We start from the raw sequence: 17,760 nt of genomic DNA, 5'->3' as shown, positions 1-17,760 counted from the left end.
AAAAATACATCATATATAGAATTTATAAGTTAGAGATCAAGCATAAAAATGTTAATGTATTTTGTTTGGTTAACATGAGTCAATTGTGATAATGAGTTGTTTATTTGCTTATGACTTACTAAGCTTTGATAGCTTACCTTGTGTGCTATGTTTACTTTGTTTTATAGATTTTGAAGTCAAGCTACAAGCTCGGGAACTGTCAGCCAAGCTCATCACACTATCTACTGCTTCGGTATTTAGATAATCAAACTCGTATTATGGCATGTATAGACTAGAACATACTTTTGAGATATTGATTTTGGTTATGTATTTAAGCCATGAGAAAATGGCTTGTTATTTATGCTTAGATTTGGTTTTATGTGTGCTTGGTTACAAAGTTTAGTAAGCTTGGTATTGATAATTTGGTTATGCTTTACTGTGCTTGAAATTCGTTAGTTTAAAGTGCCTAGTATTATGCATGAATGACTTGTGGTAAGAGTTTTATGCATTGGAAATGCCTTAATTTCATGTTCGAAATTTTAGTCATTTTGCTTATGGATTATGTATATCTATTTATTAAGCTATGTACTAAGATGCATAGTAAATGTGGTAGTTAATAAATGCTAGAATTGGTAAATGATTTTAATTATACTTGAGTATAGTTTGGTTAAGGTTATGCATGAGTATAAATGCTTATAAGTTCGGCATTTAATTATTATTATCTGATATATGCTGGAATTTAATTGATGAAATAGTTATTGCTTATATATATATATCTAGGTATTTGACATATCAGTTATGGTATTAATATGCGTACACGCTCATAGGTAATTTAGTTGATTTGGCTATGGTATTTATGTATGTGTAAGATTATTTTCAGCTTGTTAGATATATGGTAAGGCTATGACAAATTATACAAATTTGATGTATTGAAAATACCTTATATGACCGAATAGGTAATTAAATTGTTGGTTGTGTATATGTATTTCTATTCATGGTAAATTGGCATGTGAAACGGGTGTACCTTTAGTTGTTATATGTGCTTAAGGTGATGAGATAAAATAACTAGGTATATGGTTTGGTTTGGTTATTGAGCATACGGGTTAGATACTTTGAAATGTCTTTGATGTTCGGAATGATTAAACAAAAATTTATAATGGATTTCTTATGAATTATTAAAGTACATGAATATATTAGTCTAGTGAGTAATGTTTTAATACATTTCATGCATGCATGTTTTATAAGCTATACAATAAGTATTATTTGATCTTATATATCAAATGTACGTAAGTATTTTTTTAAAATTGTGCATTGGCCAATTAATTAATGAAATAAATACGTGATATTGAAGGTTGTAAGATAGATTCTTGGTATCATATATGAAATGAGATATGTTTTGTTTTAATTTTGTATGTACGTCAAATTTTATTATATATGACTTTGAGTTTTCATTGATTTTGTATTATGATTTAAACTAGGTGTTAAATGATTGAACGGAATCATGTTTTAGTTATGTGAATATAACATACGTGTATATGTGAACGTCCTAAATTTTGTGTCTCGTCCGGTAATACCTCGTAACCCCATTCCGACGACGGATATGGGTTAGGGGTGTTACAATGAACTTACCAGGGCTAAACTGTAGAGATAGTAATATCAGGGACTAGTCAGTAATTTTCTCTTTTCCACGATTTTCTATAGGTTCTTAATCTATATAATAACTTATTTCAATTATCAATCCCAAATACTTTTCAAAAATTCATTTAATGCATATGACTTCTTTATTGCCATTTTTCATAATTTCCCTAAATTTTTACATTTTATTCAATTTAGTCTCTTAAATCAAAATCAACTTCTTCTTTTTTCATAGTTAAGCCCAAAAATATTCTGCTAAATTCATAATCATCCTAAAATATCCCTCAAGTCATGAAATTTACAAGAAATTCATGTCATTTTCAACAATTTAATACCGAAATTCAAACTATGCAAAATCACTTTACAAATTAGTCCAAACTCATCATCAAGCTTCAAACTAAAATATTAATAACTAAAAAGTTCCAATAGTATCAATGGCAAGTATTAAAAACTTTGACAGAATCACAAATTAGTCTTTGCGCTAGATAGATTAAGCTGCAACAATATCAAAAATATAAAATTTACGAAAAATCGATTAAAAAAACACTTACATGCAACGGAGATAATTAACTGAATTCTCCAAGATTTCTCTCCTATGGTTTTTGATCACAAAATGGTGATACGAAGAAGATGACACTTTTAGCTTATTTTCATTATGTTTTACATTTATCTAGTTACTAACTTAACCTTAAATAAATTTGTTAATTTTTATTAATCAATGGCCTTTAACCGTCCATTAACATGCATCATGGTATAATTACCATATAAATCCTTCTACTTTAATTATTTAAGCCATTTAGTTAATAAAAACCAATAGCGAGAGAATTTTGTAATTTTTACAGTTTAGTCCTTTTTCTTTAATTAACTAGTCAAACGTTAAAATTGTTGGACCAAATTCAACACACTAATATAGTAACTCTATAAATATTAAACGAATATTTACAGGCTCGATTTACAGAAATGAGGTCTTAATACCTCATTTTTCAAAACCACTTAACTATAAGGACAAACTACTTGTACTTAAATATTCGTTCAATTAGTAGGAACTATCAAATCAAAATTCTATATAATACTATATTTGACTTGTAAATATTAAATAATAATATTTACGGACTCACTTGTCAAATTTGTGGTCCCGAAACGACTAGAAAATGAGTTGTTATATTAACAATTATATATAATATATATTGTTTATTTCGGTTAATTAGTTAATTCGGTTAATTACTCAATTTCGAACCGACTTAACATATAACTAAAATTCTAAAAACTCATTAACTGACCTCCGACTGAACTAAACTCGACCACTGACCAATTAACTGAATTAGATCGGTTCAGTCGGTTAATTCGATTTTAATCGAACTATGAACACCCCTAGCCATATATATCCCACTAGTTCTCATCTCGTCTACTTGGGCAATTATATCATAATCAATATCATTTCCTTATTTCAGAATAGATTTAAATACTTTGCACTTACATCAATTTAGTCCACATTGTAACAATTCAAAAACAAAATTTCCAACTTTCTTTAATACATATAATATATCTTACTACTTAATAAAAATTCCATATTCACTAATAAAATTTACCATAGTTTCCCACATGCCACTTTTGAATATTTCACAATTTAGTCATTTCTCTTTTTCAAAATTCTTTCGTTTCATTAAAATAATTCACATAATAAATACATTTTAATAATTATTTCTATCATTCACTTTTCTTTGTAATTAAATCTCACTTTCATTTTTTATACATATACTATTTCATTACAATTTCTTACACATTCTATTTATCAATATAATATTTCACAATTTAACTATAATTTTACAAATTTTTTAAATTTAATCATTATCTTTCCATAACTTAAAGAACAATTATAATTTGAATTACAATAATCGTGTATTTTTGTATTCTCAACAACATTCTTCACTTATTAAATATTTTCTTGTAAACTTTTATAACTTTTCAATTGAGTCCCTTTTGATATAAAAGTTCAATATTCACTAATTAATCATATTAAATCCTTTTTTTTTCTTGTTACACTTTAATCATATAATTTATCTTAATATCTTATTTCATATATCAATTTTTATATATTTCACTTCTATTATTCCATCCACATATTTTCTCAAGTTTGATAATTTAGTCCTTGTCATCATAAAAATTCCATATTTTTCCATAATTTCACATTTTACAATACTTAATGCATATTTCATCATCTCATAACACATTCTTTAAGCTTTTATCATATTTTATTTATTCACATATTAAATTGTTTCACACTTTATTGTACTAATTTACCACAAAATTTCACCAAGCCTACATTTTAATCTTTAGTAACAAGAAAATTCATGAGTACTTACCCTTTTCCTACTTCAAATAACTTGCTCTTCATTTTTCCTCATCACTTAATTCAGTTTCTCATTCTCTTTCTTCATCAACATGGCAAAAACATAAAGCTTTATAAGAGTAAACTTTGCCTTAACATCGTTTCCATACTTTTCTAACAATATTTATGAAACCTTAATATTCATACATTGCTCTCCATAGTTTTCTTATCATTTTTCTCTCTTTCATGGACGTTGGGAGTATGAAGAATTTTCTTCATCTTTATTTCTTTTTATATTAATCTTTAATTAAATAAAATATTAACAAATATCTTATAACAAAATAATAATAAAATATTAAACCAATCATGTTTTAACACTTTTCTTACTTACTTATTACACCATATTATTATCTAATTTAGGTAATAATCATTTTACCCTCCGTGTTTATTCAAAATTTCATCAAAATTTCATCCTTGAATCACTACTCACTTTTGATAAAATTGTGATCTAGTCCATCATATTGATCCACTTATTCAATTAGGTCATTGTACACCAATTTCATGTCATAAGAAATTAGATTATTTTCCATTTTGGTCCTTAAATTTTCTCATATTTATGCTTCAACCCGTCAAATTTTGAATAATTATACTTGAACCTCAAAACTTTTTATATCTTTATTATTTAGTCCTTACTTTAATTTAGTATACCCCAACATTCTTATTAATTCAACTTTCTTTGACACTCCTTAACATTCTCTTTTATAAATTTCATTTTCTTATTTTACTTTATCGAGAAATCAATTATACACAATCTCAATTTATTATTACTTTTAAAATATAACAATTTTAGGGGTGTTACATATAAATTATATTTGTTTTAACCCTTTAAACTAAAATGCCATGAAGTTATTGTTAAGTATTTGAATTTGAATTTTTTATTTTACCAAAGTTAAAGGAGGCTATTGTTTTCTTTTAATTTATTAAAATTTGATATCAACTTTAAAATTTTAAATGCAATTGTAAGTAGACATAAATTTGAATTGTCATATAACACCCCCGTACCTGACCCGGTCACCGAGTCAAGGCATCAAGATGTCACATTCGTTGCCAAAGCAACTATTGAAAATTTCAAATCAATGCATCATATTATTTAATTAATATAGATCATTAACTCATTTCAGTAATAATTTAATTTACGATAAAACTAATTATGAGTTAAAGGAGCTCATTAACACATCCACAATTGATCAAAGGCCAACTTGTATAGTTCATAAAAAATTTTGAATTGTCGTCATGACATTGGGGTTTCCACGTCGTGACATGGCGAACTTGTCCTCGTGACGTCGTCTCCATTTTCCTACAAGTTCCACACTTTATTTTTATTTATTTATTTTTTATATCATTACCTGAACTGTATTAAGCTATCATAATCGCCACTTCATTTTACATATCATCCACTTACATCTATTTCTAATCTCAAGTCTTCATAAAAACATGATATTCAATCAAAGATAACAAAGTTTATAAAATTAACACAAATATTAAAGTTTTACAAATAAGACTATTGGAGGACTTGCACTTTCAAAGTAGTTTACCCACTTTATGTATATTTCATATTTAGTTTTAAATTGTGTCAATCAATTTAATTATTCATAAAATTTTAACAAGAATTCAATATCACATCAATTAACAATTATTCACTTATTATTTTATCAATTCGTTTAAACATATTCACATGTATTAATCATTCCATCACTTACAACCATTTCGAAACATTTCAAATTCATCTACTATATATAGATTCATATTTTTTTCGCCCTCCTCCCCTCCATTCAACATCCTTTATGTATATATTTATTAGAATCTTTAGCTTTTAGTATATAACATGCTTATATGTAACAGTCTCTATAATTCCACTATTTACTTATGTGTTCATATCAAAGTTGTCCACTTGAGTCATAGTCACTAAATTATTTATATCTTGAGCTACAGAATTCGAAATTAAGATCCGCTTGATGTTTTTGAAACTAGACTCAAATATATTTTTTTACCATAAAAATTTCAAAATTTATAATTTATCCAATTAGGACAATAAATTATTCAAATTTGTCCCTGTTTTGTTGCTTGATAGCTTCAATCTTTCTTTACTAAAAATTAATTATCTCTTAGTACAAGGTTTGGATGATGTTTTAGTTTGTTTCTATTGAAAATAGACTAATTAATAATTTTAAATTTTAAATTTAAACCCATAATAAATTTTTTACAATTTTTTTTATGATTTTTCAAAGTCAGAATAGGGGAACCTAAATCTACTCTTACCTTGTTTAACGAAAATTAATATATCTCAAACTATAAAATCTCGTTTCTTTCACCGTTTCTTCCATATGAAACTAGGCTTAATAAGCTCTAATTTCATATTTAATTAAATCTATAAATAAATTTCTATAATTTTAGGTGAATTTTTCAAAGTTAAGTCACTGTTGTTATCCAAACTGTTTTAATGAAAATATTTTCTTTTCCAAGGTTCTTTGCACTATCTTTCATTCAATCACACATAATTGCCATACTTTGGATTACTATACAATTCAGCCACTTGTGTTTATGTGTAGATTACATATTCATTTCTTAATCTTAGTACTTTTCACCATACAAATCACATTCTCTCTTACCAATTTAGTGTTTTAAGTCTCTATTCTTCATCAAATACTTTCTATTTCTAATATTTAGATTAAATTCATGTTTCATACATCTCACTCAAAACATCTTTTGACTCAATCTATTGAAATACAAGTAGGTTTAATATGAAACTTACCTCCTTTGTCAAGAATTTCTTCGTTTCTTCTTCATTTCCATGCATTTCTCATCTTCACCACTTTCCTTCCTTTTTTTTTTTCTCATTTTCTCCACTTTCATCTACTATTTTCTTGCTTCTAAATTGATGAACATATTTTCTAGAATCTCTACTTCATCTTCTCTCTTTAATATCTAAGGAAATTTTCAAAAATTTTAGGTAAAAATTTAAGTTTTCATAGCAAAAGACTAAATTGTAAAGAAAAAAAAAACTTACTTTCTAATCCTTTCACTCACGTTGGAAGGATGATAAATTTCCTTCATCCTTCCTTTCTTTTTACTACCATTTTCTAAATAAAATAATAACAAATATATAAGTAAAATATTAATAAAATAATATTTAACTAATTAATTAAAAAAATCACCAAAATATTATCAACATCATCATTATATTCTAGAATTCTCCCTTTTGCTAATTGACCATTTTACCCTTTATGATTTTTTAAAATTTCATCATTGAATCATCAATAATTTGGTAAAATTTATGATTTAGTCCCTCACAATTCTTCACATATTCAATTTGGTCCCTACATGTCAATTCCATATCTTAGTAAATTGAATTATTTTCACTTTTGGTCCTTCAAAATTTTTATTTTTACACTTTAATCCCTTAAATTTTGAATATTTAGACTTGAGCCAAAAACTTTTCACATATTTACGATTTTGTCCCTTCCTTAATACATCATGTCATGCTTCTTGATTTAACTCTCGTTTGATATATTGCAACTTTCATTTTCTTTGATCTTATACTTTATTTCGGTAAGATTTTATCTCATATTATTTACGACCAAGAGGGTTTTGAGGATGTTACATGTCAAATGTTATTAATTTATTACATATAAATTATTAATTTTTTAATGAGTTGTTGTTGTGTTCTAGAAAAAATAATATGATGCATGAATTTTAGTTTAATTAGTTGATTTTAGTTATGATTGTTTCGATCCTTAGTTTATTTATATTATAATAGTTTGATTCTACTTTTTGATTGTTTGAACTTGTATTTGTATTTTGGTTAGATTGTATTTATAAAACTTAAAAAAAAAAAGCCAATGTTACTCAATTTTACTAAAATATAAGGCTTAAGTTCACATTTGGTACTTGAATTGGACACATCTTTTGTTTTTTCTAATTTGATGCCTAGACTTTTTTAACCCAATTTAGTACTTGAAGTTGATATTTTTTTTTCTAATTTGGTACTTAACCTTTTTTTTAAGGTTAATTTGGTACCTAAACTTGTCAAATGTCATACAAAGTACCTAAAAAACTAATGATGTTAATTTTTTTTAAGGGGGGACAAAAATAGCTAATATATAATTGATATGTGACAAATGACTTGAAATTTAATAGTAAGAATTATTACATTTATTTGGAGTTTCTTATGTTTCGCTAAACAATATGCTCAAATTTTAATTTTCATTGGGGTTGAAGTTATTTTATTTTTTAATGCCATGAATGATTCAAGAGGGACTAATGCTTTAAAGTATAGTTTGATTTTCACAAATCCCTCAATTCCACAAAAAGTATTGTCAGTTTTAGAGGAATTTTATGTTAAAAAATTATGCATTGAGATATGCTTAATAAATTAATATTGAATAAAAAATATAAATTTTAAAACTCCAAAAAAGAAATTCATTATTTTAAAATAATAAATAAATATAAAAATAATTAAACATTTAAAATACAAAAAAAGAAAAAAATTATGTCATCTAGTATATGTAGGTCATATATAAATTATTTTTACTAATCATAAAAAATAGCATTGCTGGTATATCGAAAATATTCTGTGTTACGTCTAGGATTAAATACCAAATTAGAAAAAAGTGTCTAGGGATTAAGTTTTTAAAAGATTAAAATAGAGAAATTAATTCTCCATTTTTTGTGAAGTAAAGGATGAAATTTAAAATTAAACCATATATTTTTTAATTTGCTGTTTGACCCTTTTTAATTTCAAAGAAAAAAAGAAACTGAAAAGCAGAAGAAACAACTCTCTCTCGTTTTCGACAATTTCTCTCATCTTCTTCCTACACTTTGGTCTATAAGTGGCCATACGGTTTGAAGATAATTAATGGTGATTATTCCATCCTAGTTGTATATAATTTATAATTTCTTTCTTTTCTCATTTTATCTCACCCTTTCTAAATTCCCTTTCAGGTTTTTTTACTTCTCTTAATTCGATTGCAAATTATTATGGATTTTGATGTGTGTTATTATTATTTTTTTGTTTTAAATGCTTTTTTAATGAATAAAAGAATCACCTTTGGAATATGTTTTCCCATTTTTATGAAGATCGAGCTTCGACTTTCTGAGTCTGGTTTCCAAAAAGAGTTCTGGAAAACATTATACATAGAAAAAGAAAAAAAAAATTTCTTGACTGTCTTTAGGTCCTCGAGAGGTTACGAGAAAAGAGATTTATGAAGCGCATTATTATTTTATCGCTGTGTTTTTTCCTCCTCTGCTACTATTTGGTTGGATATGGAGTTTGAATTTCATCCTTGGGATTTACTATTTGCTTCGTTTCCCCCCATGTTTTTGATTGACATGTTCTTCAATATCGGGGCATAGCTTTAGGTTATTCGGTGGCTTGATTTGATTGTTAAGATAGTTCTTTTTGCTAGTTTGAGAAACTAAAGTCCCATGGGCATTAGGTTAGTTTTCTTTATTTTCTGATTTTAGCTTTATTCATGGTTAAAGAATAGAGAATTAGGTTAGTTTTTGTTTAATCTTTGAGCTAATAGCTGCTGAATGATATTAATATTATTGTTTTCTTAGGTTGTTTTTGTGCAATTCTAATTTATGAGTTGAAATGGGGGTTTCCGATAATATGTTGCATAAAGAGATATCAATGGTGGCGAGTAGTAGCCATTCTGAGGGAAGATCAGGAAGGGTGCCAACTGAAAATGGACACGTAGCCCCTGCCCCCAGATTTAAGCAGCGTAAAGTTTCGGCTGTTCGGGATTTTCCGCCAGGGTGCGGCAGGGTGACTGCACCAATCACTAGACCAAGTGAGCAAGCACAAGGACAGGTAGTATCCGAGTCTGAAAACCCAGCATCATTGCCTGATTCTGTAGAGAGAGTTCAGTGTGAAACGAAGGTTTCAGGAGAATCTGAAATTGCGACGAGTTCAGTAAATGAAGTTTCTGGTTCGCAGAAGGATTTGCCTGAGGAGAATGCTGCACCAATCACTAGACCAAGTGAGCAAGCACAAGGGCAGGCAGTATCTGAGTCTGAAAACCCAGCATCATTGCCTGATTGTGTAGATAAGGTTCAGTGTGAAACAAAGTTTTCAGGAGAATCCAGAATTGCGACGAGTTCGGTAAATGAAGTTTCTGGTTCGGAGAGGGATTTGCCTGAGGAGAATGCTGCTATTTGTGAAGAGGAGGTTCCAGAAAATGGTGTGGAGTTCCATCCTGGTGAGAGCAGTTTAGCAAGAAACTATCGTCCTCGGAAAGGAGTCACTGTTGTTAGACACTTCCCTCCATTTTGTGGAAGAAATGCTCCACCTCTTAGTGATGAGGAGCGCATGAAATGGCTTACCTCTCTAAAGAACAAGGGTTTCAATCTAGATAAGTTTGTAAATAAAGAGAAGCCCTTGGAAAAGACCTTATGTACTGATGTGAGACAAGTGATAGAGGATGTTCAGGAAATAGATGCTCTGGATGGTAAAGTAGAAGGTAGTTCTCCTAGGCTCCCTGTAGAAGAAATTCAAACTAAACCTGAAGAGTCAGCTTCTGAAAAAGTGGGAAAGCGAGGTGCTTATGAAGAAGCTTCTTCCAGGAATAATGTGGAGGAGGATGTGGAAAATACGAATGAAAACAACATCAAGCCTTCTTGTGAAACTTTTCCAAATGAACCTGATAGCAACTCTAAGAAAGTAACCGAGCCTAGGGATGATAGTAGAAGTTTGGAGGAAAATCCTATACGTGATATTGTAGTCTATGAAGGGGGAGATAGTTTTGAGAAAAAGCTTTCTGTTTCATCTGCTTTTGAGGGTCAATTGATGGAGGAGGATTGCATTTTTGTCAATGAAGAAGGCAACAGTTTTGAGAAAAAGCTTTCTGATTCATCTGCTTTTGAGGATCAACTTTTGGAGGAGAATCATGGGAGTCAAGAAATTTTATCAAATTCTCCTCATCGGCAATGGAAAATCACCTGTAAACCTGACCTGGTTGGTGGTTCATTAAAAAGAAAAAAGAAGAGCAATGCCACTAGGAAGAGTTCTTCCAGAAAAAGGGCTCATCAAGGTCAGGTCATTGTTTGGAACAAGGAAGACTCCTTAGAGCAGGATGAGCAGCACAAAAATGATAATTTTGCTCGGAGATCATACAGTTATGATGTGAGTCTTCTGCCTTGCCCCAGTAGGTCGGATCATGATAATGATGAAATGACTACTCGGAACAAAGTGAGAGAGACATTACGCTTATTCCAAGCCATTTTTCGAAAGCTCTTACAGGAAGAAGAATCCAAGATGAAGGAAAAAGGAAAGGCTCCTAAGAGGATAGATATTCTAGCTGCAAAGATTCTCAAAGAAAAAGGGAAATATGTTAACACAGGCAAACAAATCATAGGACCTGTTCCTGGTGTTGAAGTTGGTGATGAGTTTCAGTATTTTGTTGAGCTCAATCTTGTTGGCCTTCATCGCCAGAGTCAGGGTGGTATAGATTATGTAAAGCAAGGTGATAAGATAATTGCTACCAGTATTATAGCTTCCGGGGGCTATGAGAATGATTTGGATAATTCAGATGTCTTGTGTTACATGGGTCAGGGAGGAAATGTTATGCAGAAAGGCAAGCAACCAGAGGACCAAAAGCTCGAAAGAGGAAACCTTGCTTTGGCAAATAGCAGATTTGTTAAGAATCCAGTGAGGGTGATTCGTGGTGAAACAAAGTCTTCGTCTACTTTGTTGGAAGCTAGAGGTAAGACGTATGTTTATGATGGACTTTATTCGGTGGAGGAGTTTAAGCAAGAACCAGGACCACATGGTAAGCTGGTCTACAAATATAAGTTGGTCAGAATTCCGGGTCAACCGGAGCTTACATGGAAAGTTGTCAAGAAATCTAAGGTGCGGGAGGGGCTCTGCGTTCATGATATTTCACTAGGGAAGGAGGTAATCCCAATTTCTGCCATAAACACCATAGATTGTGAAAAGCCTCCTCCATTTGAGTATGTATGCCACATGATCTACCCTGACTGGTGCCGCCCTATTCCTCCCAAAGGTTGTGGTTGCACTAAAGGATGTTCAGAATTAGGGAAATGCTCTTGTGTGATGAAGAATGAAGGAGAGATCCCGTATAACCATAATGGGGCCATTGTTGAAGCAAAGCCCCTTGTTTATGAATGTGGTCCTAACTGCAATTGTCCTCCTTCTTGCTATAATAGAGTCAGCCAACATGGCATAAAAATTCAGCTTGAAATCTTTAAAACTGAATCAAGAGGCTGGGGTGTTAGATCCCTAAATTCTATCTCTTCTGGAACTTTTATCTGTGAGTATGCTGGAGAGCTCCTCGAAGATAGGGAAGCTGAAGAAAGAAAAGGGAATGATGAGTATCTGTTTGATATTGGAAATAACATTGACAGTTCTCTCTGGGATGGTCTTTCAAACCTATTGCCTGATGCGCATTCAAGTTCTTGCCAAGTTGTACATGAAAGTGGTTTCACCATTGATGCTGCACGGTGTGGCAATATTGGGAGATTCATAAACCACAGTTGTTCACCTAATTTGTATGCACAAAATGTCCTTTATGACCATGAAGATACGAGAATCCCGCACATAATGTTCTTTGCGGCTGAGAATATTCCTCCTTTGCAAGAGTTGACATATCATTACAATTATATGATAGATCAGGTCCGTGATGAGAATGGTAACATAAAGAAGAAAATATGCTACTGTGGTTCTTCTGAGTGTACTGGTAGGTTGTATTAAGGCATGCCAGTAAAAACTGCTTGGATTCCTGAAGAAGCATTGAACGTTTGCACTGTATGTGTTTTTTCCCTCATATCCTCTTCATTTATTAGGTATTTATGCATTGACATAGTGTTATAATATATACATGTGCGTGTATGTATGTAGTTCTTAATCAAATTAGTGCTGGCTGTCATTTAATACTAATCCTTGTTGCTTGCTGGAAATTACAGTCATATGACACAAGATGTCATTTCTGCATATGTTAGTACCTGCTAATGTTTCTGCTGCATATTTTTTTGCAGGCATTTGAATATTCAGAGGCTTTACTATAAGTAAGCTTCTTCTTGTTGTTCAAATTTTGTGCTTGAAAAGACCAGATCGATCATCCATGCCATCAATTGCTGGGATCAATTTTGAGGAAACGGTTTTACGTTCTTATTCTTCTCAGCTGTTTATGGTATTTTTTTTTCTTTTAAAACTATTTGGCAAAATGCTTGTAGCAAGCATGTAAGGAAGGTTCGTTAATTGCAGTCTTGTATTAGGTTCTATCATCTAATGTTATGGATATACTAGTCACTAAGCAATTTGTATGCCCGTATCCATGTTGCTGTGTTTTGTAGTGTCTTATGTGTTTAGGCTATTTTTATTTATATAAATTTTGATATCATCTACGTTTTGAGATGATGGTTCTGTGCTTGTTTATTCTTTCACGTCATGTTTTATGGTTTCCTTTTTAATGGCATTTTCTTTTTAATTGCAGAAAATGATCGAATTTCGACGTGAAATGTTCCCTTTCTCGACGTATTTGCCAGGGGATTTTGACCTGTATATTGCAAGGCTAGCAGTTTTCAAGTGTATTAACAAAACTTCATAAATGCTACAGTGAATAAATAAACTTTTATTAATTTCAAATTTGTTTTTAGGAAAATTACACCACCAGTCATTAAACTTCGATTAAAATAACATTTCAGGCATTAAATTTTTAAAAATGATAAACCAATTACGATTACAAAAAGTGACAAATTAGTCACCAGCGCTCATTTTTTGTTATAGACCTAATGGGACAGTTGACGTGGCCCATTAGGTTGCTTCATTGGACATGACCGGATGCCTATTTAATGGATAATTAATTTCCATCGTATGATCCGAAAAAAATTAACTTAATGTGCCAAAAAAAACCAATTAAAACATGAGAAGAAATTGAATAGGCAAAAACAATTTCGTTAAAGAAAAAAAAGTAATTCAAGAGGAAATTCATTAAAATTTATAAGAAATTGTTGAAGGGATTGAAAATATTAGAAATTGGAAAATTATTGTGCAAATTTTCAACATTGTCAGAATGGTTAATAGAAGAAAACTAGCCAAAGGTCTTTCATTGATTGTAACGAGTAAGTTTATTTTGAATTTGAGTTATTTTAGGTTTAAAAAGTATATAGTTTGGGCTTGGTATAGGGTTTTAATAATGATTCTAAATTGGGTTCATTGTTTTTTGATTTTAAGGGGATTTGGGTTTATGATTTTTTGGATTTATTCATTTAAATATGTTGTATTTGCTTGAGCCCTGACATGGGGTTATGCTTTTATGCTATCAATTGTTTAAATTCTTGAGAACAGCCATGAGTTTATGTTTTTTTGGTGTAAACTATTAGAATTGAAATTTATTTAAAAATTTGTTTAGGGTCATAAGCCATTCTAATTTAATGGGAGTGAAACATGTTGTTTTGATATCATGTGTGATGAAACAGGTTGTGGATGCATGCAAAATTTAGATAGTGCACCAAATGTAGGAGGGCTAAACTTAGGGCACTGCAATTAATTGACGAAGGATTTATGAGTATCAATTGGAGCTTAAGACCCAAAATCCTGGAACAATAACAATATGTTATTTGGATAACAAATTGTTTCAAATGATGTATGTCTGTTCATAGGCATGCAAAGATAAGTATAATGTTGGTTGTAAGAGGATAGTAGGTTTAGATTAATGTTTCTTGAAAGGCTACTTTGGTGGTTATCTACTGCCTCCACCAATGTCCCTCAAAACCATTGATCCAAAAAAAAAAAACCATAAGTTGGTTTTTCATTTCAACAACCACAACAAAATTACAAATAACAACACCATCAACCATATTTTTCTCTCCCTCCTTGCATCTTCCATTGTCCTAACTTTTTTCAAAACACCTAATAACACAATTTGTAAACGGGGCATCAATGGTAGATCAAACCAGGTGAAAAATGGCATGCATTTTGAAACCTACTCTCATACTTCTTGCACCAAAAAGACCTCCTACCTAGGTTTTCATTGGATCAAGAAGTCCTTAAATTGGTTGGGTTTCAACAGTAGCACACCGGAATCACAATGGGTATCTCCATTTCTTCTTCTTCTTCCTGCTAGGGTTCTTCTATTTACCTGGTAATTCTTATAAACTAGTAAAAGGATTTGATATGGACATATGGTCATGCCCAACGTGGCACTCTAATGGGCCACGTCAGCTGTCCGTTACGTCTGTAATGGAAAAAAGGCTCGAGTGATTGATTTGTCACTTTTCGTAAATGTTAGTAACTGATTTGTCACTTTTGAAAGTTTAGTGACTGAAATATTATTTTAATCAAAGTTAGTGATTGTTGGTGTGTTTTTCCCTTATTTTTAAGTTAGCATTTGTTAATATTATTTGATACATTATTATAGAACAAGTAGAGTTTAAACGATATCATGTGTTCTTTGTCATTATCTTTTTTTATTGTACTTGATAATAATTCATACTTAAAATTATGTGTATTTGTTTTTTTATATTAATTTTCTTTCTTTTGATTGCCGATTGAGTTTCAGTTCAATTGCCATCGTCATTATTGTCAGTGCAAAAAGATGTAGGTTTGATTGCGTTGAAGTGCATTATCCTCTTATTTAAGGGTTGGGGAGGGATTATGGGTAGTTTTAAGCATTGTATCAAAAAAACAATGACTAAGAATCGTGATGCTATACTCATATGAAAGAAAATAAATAAATATTTCTTTTAGATATCCAATAATCAAATATAAATATTTATATTATAAATAAAATAAACACATAAAAATAATAATATTATTATGGAATATTATTTAATAGTTTAAAAGAATTTTAAATAAATTTTTTTTGAGCAAAATTGAACTGGGCTTTATAAAACAATAGCATAGTGTACAAGAAATAAAGTTTTAAAGGCCGAAGTCATTAGGGCGGCCCACTTGCCATTCTAGCAAAATAACAGAGAAATAAATAAAAGAGGAAACTTTTGAAAAAAAAAACAAAACACCTAATTTAAAGCCCACTTCCTCCGGAAATTCATTATCCGTCCCATCGGCTATCTTTCATAAGTGCCTGACGGTTTCACTTTCAAAAACTTCATTTTCCATTCAAAGCAACGCTCCCCTGATTTCCAAAGAATCATGTCCTTTTCAAAACATTTTACTCCGACGTTTTGATTCACATGAAGCAAACACTCATCTTCCTCACAAAGCTTTAGTCTGGTTCTCTGATCCATTCGTCTTCTAGCGTTTTGACTGCATGACTTGGTACCGCACCTTCCAAGTAAAACCCTTTCCTTTGCTTTAGATTGTCAGTGGCTATTATATCTACCAAATTGTTTACTGTGCGATGGACATGCTGAAATTTTATGGATTTGAACTCTATCTTTATAGTCTTTATATCGTGTATGATGGAGCATATTTCTGATTTATCTCTGGATTTTGAAGTGCATTTCCTTATAACTGAAATCGAGTCCCCTTCAATAAAGATTTTATTTTCTTTCATTTCTAACCCCATTTTCACTGCCTCTAAACATGCATGTGCTTCTGCTGCGAAAGCCAAGTCAACATTCTCGTATATGGTCGCTCTGGAGGCGATTACTCTTCCCCTTCTATTTTTGGCAACTATTCCCGAGCTTGCTCTAAAAAACCCCGATTAAAACTCGCATCAAAGTTGATTTTTATGTCTTCTCCAGGAGGCAGAACCCATGAGTCTCTGATCGGTGCCTTGGTAAGTCCGTTTTCATCTAATCTATCCAGCTTCATTATGTATTTTTGAATAAAGAAGGCAATATCTTTACTAGATTTCTTTATTTTTTCATGCACATACTTGTTCCTCTCTGTCCAAAGTACCCAAAGGGATACGCAGATCATTCGCCTTTGGGGATTTGAGCAATTATCAAAAGCCCAAGTAAGCCATTCAAACCAGTCTGGAATAGATTTTGAAGTAACCATTGTAAGTTCACTAATTGCCATACTTCTGTTGAAGCAGGACAATGAAGAAAAACATGTGTTATGTTTTCTGCTGCTTCCCCACATCCTGGGCAGTTTGTTTTTGTTACTAATATCTTGAACTGTAGATTTGTTTTCGTAGGGATGTAATTTCTTGAGATGCGCTATACTGTAATCTTGATTTTAGAAGGGAGTTTTAGGCTCCATAGTTCTCGGTAGAAATTCCTAGTTAAGAGTTGTAATGTATTTAACGTAAAAGTAGGAATACCCATTTGTAATAGTTTATAGGCACTTTGCACTAAGAATACTCCTGATGGTTCACCCTTCCAGGCGACTTCATCTTCTTGTGGAATTGCTGCTAATGGGATACGAAGGATCGCGCCCACATCAACCGCATTAAAGGTATTGGAGGTTAGTTTTTCCCTCCATTCTCTTGTATTACTATCAATAATCTCTGCAACATACTCCAAAGTACAATTATCAATTGGACGACTTAACCTGTAATTATCAGAACCTGGTAACCATGCATGATTAAAAATGGAAACATTATCGCCCTCTCCCATTCTTCAACACGTTCCTTCCTGAAGCACTTTCTTCGTCGCCCATATACTCTTCCATGTGTAAGACGCATTTGTTTTTAAAGTTGCCTGCAAAAAATCTTAAATTAGGTAATATTTGGCTTTAAGAACTTTTGCCAATAATGAATTTAGGTTCGTAATAAGTCTCCATCCTTGTTTTGCTAATAAGGTTACATTAAAATTTGCCAAATTCCAAAAACCTAGACCCTTGTTTTCCTTCAGATACGTACAGCAATGCAAACCTCCTTTTCCTTGAG

The 17,760-nt window shown here is 31.0% G+C and overlaps 1 protein-coding gene and 1 long non-coding RNA gene across 2 annotated transcripts; both read left to right on the top strand.

Annotated features, from left to right (window-relative positions):
* Positions 1-8,727: 8,727 nt before the first annotated feature.
* On the top strand, positions 8,728-13,600 carry LOC107920357 (histone-lysine N-methyltransferase, H3 lysine-9 specific SUVH6). The gene is made up of 4 exons (XM_016850036.2): positions 8,728-8,861; positions 9,563-12,767; positions 12,998-13,152; positions 13,456-13,600. The coding sequence occupies exon 2, from the start codon at positions 9,597-9,599 to the stop codon at positions 12,711-12,713; it is 3,117 nt and encodes a 1,038-aa protein (XP_016705525.2). The 5' UTR covers positions 8,728-8,861; positions 9,563-9,596; the 3' UTR covers positions 12,714-12,767; positions 12,998-13,152; positions 13,456-13,600.
* Positions 13,601-15,976: 2,376 nt separating this feature from the next.
* LOC107918791 (uncharacterized) lies at positions 15,977-17,409 on the top strand. The gene is made up of 4 exons (XR_001690240.2): positions 15,977-16,257; positions 16,533-16,704; positions 16,824-16,884; positions 16,966-17,409. It is a non-coding gene; the product is annotated as an uncharacterized lncRNA (long non-coding RNA).
* The last annotated feature ends 351 nt before the right edge of the window (positions 17,410-17,760 follow it).

Source organism: Gossypium hirsutum, chromosome A08 (genome assembly GCF_007990345.1).
Source record: "Gossypium hirsutum isolate 1008001.06 chromosome A08, Gossypium_hirsutum_v2.1, whole genome shotgun sequence".
Lineage (NCBI taxonomy): Eukaryota > Viridiplantae > Streptophyta > Magnoliopsida > Malvales > Malvaceae > Gossypium > Gossypium hirsutum.
The sequence above is the reverse complement of the archived record's forward strand: the minus strand, read 5'-3'. Positions and strand labels throughout refer to the sequence as shown.